At 45.5% G+C, this 15,560-nt stretch overlaps 1 protein-coding gene across 20 annotated transcripts in view; it reads left to right on the top strand.

Moving 5' to 3' along the window:
* Positions 1 to 15,560, top strand: part of SYNRG (synergin gamma) — a 102,669-nt gene that overhangs the window by 66,411 nt on the left and 20,698 nt on the right. For 11 of the 20 annotated variants that reach the window (XM_045889345.3, XM_045889353.3, XM_045889354.3 and 8 more), the window contains 2 exons: positions 11,424 to 11,534; positions 12,890 to 13,539. In XM_045889345.3, the coding sequence (XP_045745301.1) occupies positions 11,424 to 11,534; positions 12,890 to 13,021 (243 nt within the window). In that variant the 3' untranslated portion in view covers positions 13,022 to 13,539. Of the gene's footprint in view, positions 1 to 11,423; positions 11,535 to 11,864; positions 12,439 to 12,889; positions 13,540 to 15,560 lie in introns of those variants that run through there. The other 9 variants (XM_064582805.1, XM_064582806.1, XM_064582807.1 and 6 more) reach the window with 4 other exon arrangements.

The raw sequence follows: 15,560 nt of genomic DNA on the forward strand, positions 1-15,560 counted from the left end.
CTTCCTAACTTCAGCCAACTTTTACTGAGCGCTGACCATGTGCTATTCCCTGTTCTTAACTCTTAACTTTTTAATTTACTTAATAGAGAACTTTTGAGGATAGATACTATCATTCTCCCCGCTTTACAGGTGAAGAAACTGAGGCACCAAGATATTAGACCTGGGTTCAGTCTCAAAGTCAGGAGTCTGCTCTTCAATCACTATACTCTGTTGCCTCCTTGAAATGGGCAAACTGGATGGGGAAAACCAGAGATGTGCAAAAGCCTTTTTGGGGAAAGAGGGTCATTACTTAGCATCTGAGTTAATGAGGTGAAACACCAGGCGTCTCTCCTGGCAGCAACTTGATAGGAAAAATCAAGTTCTTTTCTGTACATTTTCCCCCTATTTTATATCCCAGGACTAGAGAGCAGCTTAAGAACCTTCCCCTTTCCATTTAGATTGTAAGACTCTTTGATTTGGTGGCAGTTTCTCATGTAATTAATGCTTTGAAAACTAGATTTCTTTACAAACCCTCCAATCAGGGGCGCCTGGGTGGCCCAGTCATTTGACGGTCCGACTCTTGGTTTCAGCTCAGGTCTTGATCTCTGGGTCATGAGATCAAGCCCTGCATTGGGCTCCGTGCCGGGTGTGGAGCCTGCTTAAGATTCTCTCTCTCCCTCTCCTCCCACCGCACTTGCGGTTGTGCTCTCTAAATAAATAAATAAAATCTTAAAAAAAAATACCTCAGGTCAGCTACCCATCTCTTCTCTCCTGCTGCTGGTGGGAAAGGATGGCTGTGATAGCAGAGCATCTTTCTTTGTCCCGATCTCTTTGAAGAAAAATTATCATGAAAGACCAAGCACCTTAACCAAGCTCCTTCTGTATTAATGCTTTTCAATCTGGGGCCAGGACAAATTGAGGAGAATCCTGGCATGGGTTGCTATCATGTATTTACTTCTTGAGGTGTAGCTGCTGTCACTGGGTGAGGTGGAAGCCAGGTTCATCTGTGCACGTCGCCTCCGACTCGCCGGTTCCCCGGTGCTACCGCTGCTGCTCGTGAGAAGGGCTTGCCTCCCAGGCTGCCCCGGCCGGCCGGCCGGCCTCCAGAAAAATGCAAACCTCGTTATACCACTCAGTAAGTTGTGTTACTTAAACCACTGAGCTTTGACAAGTGTGTACCCCAAACAACTAATACCCCTATCAAGATACAGGCTATCCCATCATTCCAGAAGGGTTCCTTATGCTTGTTCTTTGTCATCATCCCGCTCCGAGATTGTCATCCCTGTGCTGATTTTTTTTATACCAAGGATTAATTTTGTTCAGACCTTTTTAGGGAAGCCATAGGGGGGCGCCTGGCTGGCTCAGTTGGTAGAGTATGCGACTTTTTTTTTTTTTTTTAAGATTTATTTATTTGGGGCGCCTGGGTGGCTCAGTCGTTAAGCGTCTGCCTTCGGCTCAGGTCATGATCCCAGGGTCCTGGGATCGAGCCCCACATCGGGCTCCCTGCTCGGCAGGAAGCCTGCTTCTCGCTCTCCCACTCCCCCTGCTTGTGTTCCTGCTCTCGCTATCTCTCTCTCTGTCAAATAAATAAATAAAATCTTTAAAAAAAAAAAGATTTATTTATTTGTTTTAGAGAGCATGCACTCATGTGAGTCAGGGGAGGGGCAGAGGGACAGACTCTTCAAGAAGACTCCCTGCTGAGCATGGAACCAATGTGGGGCTTGGTCCCAGGACCCTGAGATCACAACGTGAGCCAAAACCAAGAGTCAGATAGATGCCCAACCCACTGAGCCACCCTGGTGCCCCGAGCATGTGACTCTTAATCTTGGGGTTGTAAATTGGAGCCTTGCATTGGGTATAGAGATTACTTAAAAATAAAATCTTTTAAAACAAAAAAGAAAAGCCATAGAATTTGCTTTTGTGATTTCAAAGAAAGCCTGTTGGATCTGGTTACCCATCTAACCTGGGAAGTGTTGCCCTGTTCACATGTGGTGATTCTAAATCCCTCAGTGTGGCAGAAAGTGAGGTAAATGGGAAGAGTTGCCAGACAGTCATGCCCTCTCCATCAAGCTCCCATGAGGAACTTCCATATCTAGCATCTGCGTCTAGTGAGTAATGTTACCTGACATTCTTTTTAGACACAGGGTAACAGTATAGGGATTAATTAGCCTGCAACTAGACAACCCAGGACTGCATGCAAATTGTACGTGAACACAACTGAGTATTCATTCCTCTAATTACCCATGCTTTTCCACTTGTGCCTTTTTCACCAAGTTAGCTGTGACAGAAAAACAATCCTTCTCTGCTTGGTTATTGTCATTATTCCTGATTATACCATGTCATTGCCTTTTGATAACTTGTAGGTCTTTGGTCTATAAAACTTGCTTGAATTGCCCACTGCATGAAGAATAGTGTGCATTCTCCAGAGGAAGTATTAAGATATGACTTATCACAAAGAAACCTTACTCTAAAAATAGATATGCGAGGGCGCCTGGGTGGCTCAGTTGGTTGAGCGACTGCCTTCGGCTCAGGTCATGATCCTGGAGTCCCTGGATCGAGTCCCACATCGGGCTCCCTGCTCGGCAGGGAGTCTGCTTCTCCCTCTGACCCTCTTCCCTCTCATTCTCTGTATCTCATTCTCTCTGTCTCAAATAAATAAATAAAATCTTTAAAAAAATAAAAATAAAAATAGATAAGCGAATGTAAATGACACAAACCAACATCTGCGTAGTTCAGCTGGAACAAAGCTCTGCAAACTTCAGGGACTCTGGATGGGAGACTCAATGCAAAGAAATCATTACTAGAGAGAAGCAGGACCGAGGTTGTATAGGAAGCTTGTAACTTTTTTTTTTTTTTAAAGATTTTATTTATTTATTTGATAGAGAGAGAGACAGCGAGAGAGGGAACACAAGCAGGGGGAGTGGGAGAGGGAGAAGCAGGCCTCCCGCTGAGCAGGGAGCCTGATGCGGGGCTCGATCCCAGGACTCGGATCATGACCCGAGCCAAAGGCAGACGCTTAACGACTGAGCCACCCAGGTGCCCCAGCTTGTAACTATTTATACCATTGTTTCATTTTAGGTAGAATTTAAATTTAAAGTTCCTTAGTGAACCAAATTGCTATAGTCGGGCTCTTGATTCCAGTACTGTAATAGTTTGTTTTGCACTAGAACCTGTCAGGTGTCGTGCTGTATGCTTTCCATTCATTCTCGTTGAACCCTGGTAGCCGTCCTGTGAGGTCACTGGTACCATCCCCATTTGCAGCTGAAGAAATTGAGGCTCAGAGATGAACCTTGCCTGAAACTGACAAGTCAGCAATTTGAATGCACATCCCAGTTTTATTTATTTATTTTTTAAGATTTATTTACGGGAGGCCTGGGTGGTATAGTGGGTTAAGTGTCCGACTCTTCGTTTGACTCAGGTCGTGATCTTGGGGTCGTAAGATCAAGCCCCGCGTCAGGCTCCATGCTCAGTGCAGAGTCTGCTTAAGACTCTTTCTCCCTGGGGCGCCTGGGTGGCTCAGTCGTTAAGCGTCTGCCTTCAGCTCAGGTCATGATCCCAGGGTGCTGGGATCGAGCTCTGCATCGGGTTCCCTGCTCCGCGGGAAGCCTGCTTCTCCCTCTCCCACTCCCGCTGCTTGTGTTCCCTCTCTCGCTGTATCTCTCTCTGTCAAATAAATAAAAAATCTTTAAAAAAAAAAACAAAACTCTTTCTCCCTCCCCACTGTTTGTGCATGCTCGCTCGCTCTCAAATAAATAAAATCTTTAAAAAAAAAATAAAGATTTATTTACTTATTTGAGAGAGAGAGAGAGTGAGAGCACCAGTGGGGTGGGAGGGAGCAAAGGGAGAGGGAGGAGGAGGAAGAAGACTCTGCGTTGAGTGCGGAGCCCCACCAGGGGTTCGATGTCACAACCCTGAGATCGTGAGTTTCAGAAGTCCACTCTTCTTACTGTGTCCATGCCAGCTTCCAGGATGCTAAAAAATAGACTTGTTTCTTCCATGAAGACATCATGAAACTATTCCCATCAAGAAGCAGCTGCATTACCTGTCTTCGGTGAAAAAGTCCTAGAGTGTTAGTGCTCTGTCACAGTAGTGGTGCTTGGGCTGAGGAAAGCAAAGTACACAGCCCCAGACTCCAGACGACGGCTCCCTGATAGTTACCGAAGCGGGGAGTTTTCCGGCCGAGTTTCAGCGCGCTCTTTATGCACCAGCGCCCTCTCGTGGTGGAAGCATGTGCACCTCTGGGCGCAAACTGTGAAGGAGCTGGGCGTTTCTCAGGAGGTAAACATCATCTATTTTAGTGAGATGAGTGAATGGTTACCTAAGAGATGAAGTGCAGTAGGTTTGGAACAAAGACAGACTCAGCCCTGGAAAACAAAACGGATCCATTTTGCCATATAAAATCTTGGAAGAGAGACAGGACTGTTAGTCTCCTAACCTCCAGTCAACTGAAAATCACACAGGCTTTGATTCCACTGTTTTCCTCAGTACAATACAGATTCTTTTGTACTTCCCTCCAATGTGAAATAAGCAGTGAATTTCAGAGTACTTACTTCCCACTGCTGTGGCATGTCAGGAGGTCAGTTTATTTTTAATAACGATAGCATTTTTGTCATCTTGCCGGTGCACATGTTGTTTTAGAGACCAAATCTTCATTATGTTTCTGCATGGCTATCCTCAGTTGACAGAAGGTGATAGGGTAGATGGAATAAGGCACACACACCCCCAGAGATGACCATGTCCTAATCCCTGGGACCTGTGAATTTATTACCTTATGTGGTAGAAGGATCTTTACAGATGTGATTAAGCTAAGGGTCTTTAAATGGGGAATTTATCCTGGATTATCAGGCATAAAGTGAGCACAAGAAAAAGCCATATGACAGTTGGACCAAAGAGAAAGATTGACAGATTCTCTGCTGTTGGCTTTGAAGATAGAAGGTGGTACCATGAATCAGGGAATGTACAGGTGGTCTCTAGAAACTGGACAAGGTAAAGGAACAGATTTTCCCCTAGAATTTCCAGAAGGAATGCTATGTTGCTGGCCGACTTTAGAATTCTGACCTCCAGAACTATAAGAGAATAAATTGAGGTTGTTTTAAAACAACTAAATTTTTGCTATTTTGTTAGGGCAGCAATAGGAAAAATTAGACAAAACATTGAAACTAAGAATAAAAATGGTTACATTGTAACTCGCACCAAAAGTCTAGAATTGCTTGTGGAACTGTGTCGAGATCATTTTTTGTATTAGTCAAACTAGGTCGGGTTTGCTATGGGAACACTTCCCCCCACCGTCTTAGTGACGTAAAACCGCAGAGCTGTGTTGCTTCTGCTACATGTCCATGTCAAGTTGGAGGGGTCCCTGTGGACGGGTCCTTCTCACTCAGGGACCTAGGGGACAAAGCCTCCACCATGTGGAACATAGCTAATCACCGTGGGAGGGTCAAGGGAACGTGACAAACAGCACATCAGTCTTAAAGGCTTGCTCCCAGAAGTGACACGTGTGACTTACGATCACAGTCTGTTGACTCTGCATGCTATTTGGCTATGCATCATTTAAGGGAATAGGAAGTGCCCATCCTACCATTGTCCAGAAGAATTATAATGAGGATATTTGTAAAGAGCACCAATTACTACCAAGTTCTTCTTCCTTGATAATGATTTTCTTGGACACCATTTTAGCAGTTTATTATTGGCTAAAGACTCGGGATTTATATATCCCAGTCTGACTTTGGGACTTACTGTATTCAGGCCATTTATACTGTAACTACTTATTAAAATCTTTACCAAATGCATGAAACACTTGCCAGTTAATGTAGGTGATGTGCAATTTAAAATGGCCTGTAGAGGGCGTACCTTCTTAAAAAATTATGGCCATGGATTGGTGTCCCGCAGCTTCTATGTACAAAACAACCCCCCTGCTTATAGTTGTGTATTTATAAAGGTTAATTTTATCATTTAAAAGATTAATTTGACCACAGGGTAATTTATGAAGAGCCTTATGATTTTCACGGGAGATTACAATATGACCTTTTCATTCGCTTTCCTTATGCCTTTGGTAAACAGATATTAAAGGGCTTTTCTTAATTGGATTGATTTCAAGATTGGGTTTTCCCAGATTCTAGTTATTTCTCAAATAGCCCTTGTTCCGTAACATGATAAATATCTATAACATAGATTATAGAAGTGCTACTATTTTTTTAACCTCTTAAAAAAGCTTGTTAGATTTTGTCAGGTAAATAATTTTAATAATCATTTAGAGCATTTCAGAGAACTTTTTATATATCTCTGAGGGTCCCAACAGCAACTGAGGAAGGTAGGAAGAACAAGTGAAATTGTTAACCATTTTATAGATGACAAAATGGGACAGCAAACAAAGTATAGTACAACCTGCTTCTAGATTTGACCAGAGTTGGCCATGATTGCGTTAGAAAAGTTATTGTCTATGGCTAAGGCCATGTAGGTTCATTTCAAGGTCAGAGTCCTCATGCATATCGGTGAAACATCTGCCTCCCCTTTTCTTTGAGAACTGTCTGTCCTTCCTTCCCTGGGTGTGATCTGAATGGATTCAGCTCAGGTTAGTTTAAGAAAGGTTTGTAAAGCTAATACACAGTTTATGATTTCAAATTAGAAAGGGATGAGGAGGGACGCCTGGGTGGCTCAGTTGGTTGAGCATCTGCCTTTGGCTCAGGTCATGATCCCAGGGTCTTAGGATCAAGCCCCACATCAGGCTCCCTGCTCCACAGGAAGTCTGCTGCTTCCTCTGCCGCATCCTCCCTGCTCGTGCATGTGCACTCTCTCTCTCAAATAAATAAAATCTTTTTTAAAAAGTTGGGGGAGGGGGGATGAGACCTATATAATCTATACATTTTTGTAGGGAGGAGCCATTCTTTTTTCCCCTAGGGAAGAAGAATACAATTTTTCAAATACAAAAACAGTACACTAACTCCTCAGGGGTTCAGCTTAAACTAAGTATAAAAGATGTAGCTATTATTTTGGCAGGAATTTGCCATCATCCTGGGTCACCTCAGTATCCACGAGGACAAACCACCCAACATGCCAGGCTCCCAGATCCTTGGCCACTGGCCTCAGGGACTCTTGTCTCCATGGCACTTCGGCCACCCACTCACATGATCACCTCAAACTGCACGACATGTGCCATCTTAAATTCAGACCTCTTTCTGAGCCCACATTGGTAACCCTCTGACTTGCTCACACCTGACTTACACTGCTCTTGTTTGGGGTTCTTGAGATAGGACAGTTGTTTGACCCTTTTACTTGGTTGCCATCGACTCCCATCCTGACCTCTTGTTCCCACCTACTTGGTTCTTAGCTTTTGAGGTTCCTTATGTCTATCCTTGGACAACCACTGATACCAGTTTGCTTAGGACTGAGGGATTTCCTCAGAGCTGAAACTGGAACAGTCTTGAACAAACCAAGAAGTTGGTCACCCTAGTCTGTTACATTCACATGTGGAAACACTATAGGATGGTACTGCAGGCATCTCTTCCCAGCACCATGTTCAGCGACATCACACTGGCACCTTGAAATCAGCCACGGTGGCAGTATTTATACCAAGGAGGTCCGCAAATGCTATATTGTGAATAGACCAGAAGCTGAGGAAATGTTCTTCAGTATTTGAGAACCGTTACCCAATTCAGCAGAGTCATTCACATATCTGACAGATGAGGGACATTCTGAGATCTGTCTGCTGTGCCACCTCGGTCTCAGTCCTTAACGGAGAACCACCACCCAGTGCTCACAACATCCACGCTCTGGTGAGCACAAGCATAGGCTGACTGTGGATCCAAGCGTTGGGCAAATGTTTGCAGAAGCAGCACTGTGAGACTCAAGTGACTCAGGAATTTGCAGTACAGATGATTGTATGTTTTATTATTTGTAAATTGTGTGCTTCACAGTCTTTATATCAATAAATATTTATAATAAGCTCATGTACATGTGTGTGTTTATATGTGTATATATATTTGTATGTATGTGTGCATATTTTTTTTCTCTTTGGAAAGTCCATTCTTAATGGTGGAGGAGGGGGTGATTTTGCCCCCAGATTGGCTATGGATCCTGTTTAACATCCTCCAGTGCAGAGGACAGGCCCCACAATAAAGAATTATCCAGGTTATCAGTGGTGCCAAGTTTGAGAAATCTCTGCTCAAGGGCACATAAAATCAAAATTAATTGGTGGGGCGCCTGGGTGGCTCAGTTGTTAAGCGTCTGCCTTCGGCTCAGGTCATGATCCCAGGGTCCTGGGATTGTCCCCACATCGGGCTCCCTGCTCAGCAGGAAGCCTGCTTCTCCCACTCCCACTCTCCCTGCTTGTGTTCTCTCTCTCGCTGTGTCTCTGTCAAAATAAATAAAATCTTTTAAAAATAAATAAAATAAATCTGTTTAGGTATATCTAAAACTTCTTCACATTAAGAATACAACTTTTCTGGGGCACCTGGCTGGCTCAAGTCAGTAGAGTGCAACTCTTGATCTCAGGGTTGTGAGTTCGAGCCCCACATTGGATGTCAAAATTACTTTAAAATCTTTTTTTTTTTTTTTTTTTTTAGTTACTTTTAAAATCTTAAAAAAAAAACAACTCTTCCGAAACTTTTTTTTTTGGCTTGTTTTGTTTTGGTTTTATAATTCAAGTGTTTTTCTTAATTGAGGGATAACTTAGTGAAATGCACAGATCTTAAATACATAGTTGAATTGGTTTCAACAAATGCATTTAGCCATCTAAGCCCACACCCTATCAATTTATGGAGTGCTTTCATCACCTCTTAAAGTTCTCTCTTGCCATGATCTGATTCCAAAAATAACCACTGATCTATTTTCCATAGACTTCTATCACCATAGAGTTGCCTGTTCTAGAACTTCATATAGAATTACATAGTATATATGTGTTTTGTGTCTGACTTCTTAGCATGTTTTAAAAATTCATTTACATTGTTATATCACTTTGATCCCTTTTATCAGTGAGTCCTATTCCATTGTATTGATATACCATGGGTTTTTAATACATTTTCTATAGAGATGTACTATTTCCAGTTTGGCTAATGTGAATGGAGTTACTGTGAACACTTTTGAGGTTGCACTTTTGTGCAAGACTTGGTTAACATGTTTTTATTTCTCTTGGATAAATATCAAGGAGTGGAATTGCATATAAGTTCATATAGTATAGTAGATATGTGTTTTAACTTTTAAGAAATGAAGAGCTTTGGGGCGCCTGGGTGGCTCAGTCGTTAAGCGTCTGCCTTCGGCTCAGGTCATGATCCCAGGATCCTGGGATCGAGCCCCACATCGGGCTCCCTGCTCCGCAAGAAGCCTGCTTCTCCCTCTCCCACTCCCCCTGCTTGTGTTCCCTCTCTCGCTGTGTCTCTCTCTGTCAAATAAATAAATAAAATCTTTAAAAAAAAAAAAAAAAAAGAAATGAGCTTTCAGGGCGCTTGGGTGGCTCAGTTGGTTAAGCGACCGAGTCTTGATTTCAGCTCAGATCTTCGTCTCAAGGTTGTGAGTTCAAGCCCCGCACTGGGCAGCATGGAGCTTACTTTTTTTTTTTTTTTTAAGATTTTTATTTATTTATTTGACAGAGAGAGACACAGCGAGAGAGGGAACACAAGCAGGGGGAGTGGGAGAGGGAGAAGCAGGCTTCCCTCAGAGCAGGGAGCCCGATGTGGGGCTCGATCCCAGGACCCTGGGATCATGACCTGAGCCGAAGACAGACGCTTAACGACTGAGCCACCTAGGCGCCCCTGGAGCTTACTTTTGAAGAAAAAGAAGTGAAGAACTTTCCAGGACCACCTGGCTGGCTCAGTCAGTAGAGCATGTGACTCTTGATTTTGACATTATGAGTTTGAGCCCCTGTAGGGTGTAGATACTACTTAAATAAATTAAGAAAAATTTTTTTAAAGGGGCAACCCCTTCAGGTCCCCTACCTCCTTGGGAGCTTTGTACTATCACTTTACTGTCCCTCAATAGACCTTACTTTGCTGCCCACCAAAAAAGAAAAAAATTTTTTAAAGAAATTAACAGCTTTCCAAAGTTGGGACCTGCCCTGTTAATCATTGGGCTATACTCCTATTTCATAGATTTGTTGTAAGGAAGAAATTAGATAATGCATGTGAAGAGCTTGATGTGATACATAGCAAGTAAGGACTGATAATAGCTGTATGCTGTATTTATATTTCTCTTTCTAGCTGATAACTTCTAAATCTCACAGTCTTGAGCACTAGAACTATATATCTGTCTTACTGCTTACATAACATCAGAACTTGGCTGTCCCACAGGCAGTTCCAACTCAGCATATACCAAACTGAGCTCTGTTTTTTTTTTTTTTTTTTTAAATTGTATTTATTTATTTGACAGAGCACAAGCTGGGGGAGCTGCAGGCAGAGGGAGAGGGAGAAGCAGGCTCCCGGCTGAGCAGAGAGCCTGATGCGGGGCTCGATCTCAGGTCCCTGGGATCATGACCTGAGCCAAAGGCTTAACCGACTGAGCCACCCAAGCGTCCCAGCAAACTGAACTCTTATCCCCAGCCCCCAGCCCCAAACATGAGTCTCCTTTCATGTGCCTTATGGCAAATCCTGTTGGCTGCCCAGGCCTCTCCCCTTCTTGCACATCTCACACATCACGCAGGCTTTTTCAGGTGACCATTTCTCTCCATCCCCCACTGTTGCTTCCCTAGTTCTAAGTTCCTTCACTGTCTCCTGGACCACTTACAACAGTGTCATAACTGAGGCCCATACCTTGAGGATTGCCATCCGCAATTGGTTGCCTACACTGCAATCAGAGGGATCTGTCCATAAGACAGACCTGATCCTGTCATGGTCCAGTTAGAACCCGTAGTGGCTTCCCAAGATAAAGTCTCTTCTATTCCTTTATTCCTTTCAAGGCCTTCATGCTAGAGTTCCATCTCCTACCTCGTTCCATAAGCTTGGCGCCCACCCCCTAGATTTCTTCCCACAGCCGATCTTTTGCTTAGAGGCCTTTGCCTGGTTGCTTGTTCTGCATGGAATAAATACCGTCTCCTGTCTTACCTCCCCTTTCCTGTCCCCTTCATGTAGCATATACCTCTTGAAACTGAGCCAAGGTGTTTCTAAGTGCTAGGAAGCATCCTCTGCCATCAGGCTCTTTTTCCCTTGGGTCGGAGTAGGTGCCGCCCAGCCCGTGTGCCCTAGTGCAGCTCTTCTGTCACCTGTCGCCTGGTACCTACCCGGCCACCCACCCTGGACTGTGAGTTCTCAGAGGACAGACCGCTTGCTGCTCATGCTAGCACCCCTAACACCTAGAACACAGCCGGTACCCAGTAAACATTTGGGAAATGGAGTAATTGTACTGATGGGATCAGAAGTGAAAATTTGCTGCTAGACCTGTTGGGGCTGAGTGATTGGGAGTGAAGCCAGCAGCATTTAGAACTGCTGCGCCCTTACCCATTTGTCTTGTCCTCACAGCCCGATGAAAATTCCCTGGATTTTTCCTCTTGTATGCTACGGCCTGGGATTAAAAATGCTCAGGAACTTGCCTGTGGCGTGTGCCTTTTAAACGTGGACTCCAGAAGCCGGGTAAGTGACACGCCTTCCCCCTGCCCCTGGCAAAGCGCCTCCCTCGCGTGACCTCCGGGGACCACCCTGTCTGGCCCCCTTCCTGCCCGGCCTGTGACTGCAGGCGGGGATTTTGATGAAGCTCAGGAATCGGACCCAGAAGTACCTCGGTCCTTACAAAAGGCCAGTGTGGGGAGCGGTTGCGTGAGGCGGTGGCAGAGGCCTTCCCTTCGGCGCCCTGAGCACAGCGGGGTGGTGAGGAGAGGAGGTTAAATGTGGGAGGCTTCACTTGGAGGCACGAGGCCCTGTTCTGGGACTTCTGTTGACCTTATGGTTTCGGCGTTACTTCAGAAAGAAGAGAAGCCTGCAGAAGAACACCCTAAAAAAGTACGAACCGGTCACACATTATCCTAGTGTCACCATCTCAGTTTTGAGTGTGGAAGGCAAATCCACGGATTCCGCCACCATCCTGAACTGTTCTGACCGGGAGCCCTTTGCCGAGGCCTGTCTGTTCCCGTAATGTTTGATTTAACCAACGGGTGTGTCTGGGGCGGGGGCGGGGGGGCGCTCGTGTCTTGTTTGCGCACTTGTAGCTCATGATTGGCTTCCGGTGTTGCGGGCATTTTTCTCCGTGATGCACAAGGTAACAGATGGAGCAGCTTCTGGAAGACAAAGTTGTGACACAGAGAATGAAATCAAAGAGCAGCAGGATTCCGCAGTTATCAGACAAAAACAAATTGGGGTTCGGAGTTCTGTTTACTTGTAGTGCTTTAGAAAACCCCCGGGGAGCTGAGGTTAGGACTGGCTGAGTGGGACTTCCCTGTAAGCATTAGTCATCTGGGAGTCATTCTTACGTGCTTTAGTATCTCTTTTTACAAACCCTGTACCTGGTTGGACTTTTTAATTATGTTGATTCAGTTATCAGGCCCCAGTGGCATTAGTCCCGGGAGCTTTCAATCCTGTGTCTTTCCCATGGGAGGACGGTGGGGGATCGCACGCATAGTTAACGTGCAGGCCTCGAGGCAGGCCTCGGGGCAGGCCTCCTTCCACACAGTGAGGGGTAAAAATCAGCCACGGCCCTTGGCTGTGTCAGTTCCCCATATAATGAACACCCCCACCCCCCATGGTCTCCCCGGTTCAACCTCTGTCTGCCTTTTCTGTGAAAGATTTGGCCTCCTTTGGCTGAAACTGGGTTTAATGGTAAAGATTTTTTTAGACCCTTAATTAGCAGCGAAGAACTTCCTCACTTGAATTGCTGTAGCTCCCTGCTCAGCTTCTGAGGCTGTCGGAGCGCTGTGCGTGCTGGCCGCCGAGCGAGCGGCGCTTGGCTGCAGAAGCAGCCTGACCTGCCCCACTTGTCCCTCTCCTTCCGGCAGGCGTTCAGCTCAGAGACAGACGGTTTCAAGCTGGCCTACGGGGGACACCAGTATCACGCCAGCTGTGCCAACTTCTGGATCAACTGTGTTGAACCAAAACCTCCCGGCCTCATCCTGCCTGATCTGCTCTGAAGAGCTCCTCGACAACGTACCTACCGGGTGGTTGGGGGGTTTTCCCCTCACACCCCGTGAGGTGACAGGGAGCAAGAAACAGAAGGTTCGCCTCCAGAAGCTGTATGAAGACGCCCCCCCGAGCCACAGCAGGAGGAGGAGCTGCTGGGATCCCAGGCCTTCCTACAGACGACCTTTGTCCCCTGCGGTCCCACTGCCGGCCTTGGGGGCTTGAGGTAAAATAGCCCTGCCCAGACTGCACGTGGTACCAGAAGGTTGCTAACTTATCTCTCGCTCTGGTAAGATGTTTGAAAATGTGGACCACAGTTTTCTCTAAGGAATGACTTGCTGCTGCAGGACTGATACTGTGAAGAACTGATGTTTGAAGAAAAAGCAGTTCCAGGACCGCAGCTGGCAAGCATGTTTGGAGGCAGGGCTTCCTCCGATCTAGAGCACTGTCGGCCTGTGAAGTAGAAGGCACTTACCCACACTTAGTTTGTCGATATCTACATGAATAAAAAGGGGAAATTGTGATTCAACTGATTTTTTTTATTATGTTAATCCCCATACATTACATCATTAGTTTTAGATGAAGTGTTCCATGATTCATTGTTTGTGCATAACACCCAGTGCTCCATGCAGAACGTGCCCTCCTCAATACCCACCACCAGGCCAACCCATCCTCCCACCCCCCGTCCCCTCTAGAACCCTCAGTTTGTTTCTCAGAGTCCACTGATGTTCTTTTTATAGAAAAACTTCTGCTCGTCTCCGTGGGACAAAACAAGGGCAGGTAGGTGAGGGTAGATTGACCAACTTTACTGTCACAACTGAACCAATTCTCCTTTTGTTCATTTCTAACACTGTCAACTTTCAAGAAGACTTTTTCCTCCAAATATGCTTGGGCACTTTGCAATGAATTGAATGTTCATTTTGACAAAGACCCAAATCCTTGTGTGTCAGGATGAATAGCCTTCCCCTTAGGAGCCTCCACAGAAAACTTTGGTTTACCTCAAAGACTGTGAACGTGGTCCTTTTGTTCAGACAAGATTTGGAAAGGCAGCTGAATGAAACCTCTTTGCAGTGGCCTGTGTCCAAACTTCCAGAAATGGTGGTGCAGGGACCAGTGCTGCCGACTTGGAAGTATCTATGTGAGAGACCTGAAAATTAGTTCGGGCTAGAAGCCAGAGTTCCTGGCCTACTGAGGTAAACAGTGAGATGGCTATTTACGGTAGCAGGAGAGACTTAGATGCCGTGGAGGAAAATTGTTCTAAAATAGATGGCATTCTAGAAGGCTCATGCTTGCTATCTGGTGTAGGGAACTTTCTTTGCCACTTAAACTGAATGCATAAAATCAGTAGGGGGGACAAAAAAGCCAAATGGTTAAGGATCGTCAAGTCCTGGGAAGAATAGGCCAAACTAGGACATACATTTCTCTGAATTCTAAGTTATGTGCTTTATGAAGAGACTCTGAATCTTGTGTTTCACATTGTAGGACTCAGGCTGTCTGACCTCGAGTTAGTTTTTATTTATAAACTGAACAAATTAGTTTTGTCTATAAAATAGCTACTTTACATCACTAATTAGATTGTTTTCCCTTCTCAGGACAAAACTTGAAGGGATTCTGTTGTGTTCCATCTTACACCCATTAGCTTCCATCTTCTCCAGGAAAGGAATAGAATGTTTTCGTTGAAGAGCTCTTGTTGAGGCTTCTGCTTTCCCTTGCTGTGCCCCAGAGTGCAGAGAAGTGAGGAGATGAATCTGCTTTTCTCTTTTGCTCCAGATTCATCTCCAGCTGACACAGCTGTCTGAATTATTACCCTCAGGGTTGTTGTCCTCCGTGGGGCTCGCGGAGTGTTAGTAACCACACGAGTGGGCCGGTTTCTCAGGCTTCCCTGAGGCCTCCGCGCTCCACGTCAGCCTGAGCGGCACCTCGTCTCCTCAGGGCCCCAGGATTCAAGCAGGCTTCTAATCTACCTTGTACATTCCATAAGGAACCGTGATAACAGAATCGACCTTTGCCTGCAGTAAGAGCGTCTCCCAGTTCGGCAGAATTTACAGTGCGGAGAGTTTTCGGGAATGCCATATGGACTATTTCTGTGTCGCTGTGGCCTGTGTCAATGACATTTTCAAAAGTATGCTCACCTGCTAACTAGAATGGTTCCATTCCTGGATTCCAGGATGTAAGCTAATTGCCGCTGGCCTTACCAAGCACGAGGGGTTTAGTCAGTCCATGGGAGGTGCAGGAGGACACAGCAGACGTCACCAAGAAGCCTTGGCTACGAGAAATAGTCCCCCCTTGTAGCATCTGTTCACTCACATGCCACCAATAAGGATTTCGGGAGTGTGGAATAATACTGCGTGTCCTTTATGTACACAAGTTAATTCGAATGGCTCCACGTTGCATTCAGCTTCACCTCGGCTCTTCTTGGCCGAGTCCAGTGGCCCTGGAAACAGTAACCAAGGTTACTTATTTCCGTACCACGAGTCGTGCAGGCGGCTTCAGCCCCACCGCTTGAGTGGTGATTAGTAAGCGCTCTTCTCTTTTGGTATTGTGTTTTGC

Source organism: Mirounga angustirostris, unplaced genomic scaffold (assembly GCF_029215605.1).
Source record: "Mirounga angustirostris isolate CCGP_5_RB_7025 unplaced genomic scaffold, mMirAng1.0.hap1 SCAF_17, whole genome shotgun sequence".
NCBI classification, from domain to species: Eukaryota; Metazoa; Chordata; class Mammalia; order Carnivora; family Phocidae; genus Mirounga; species Mirounga angustirostris.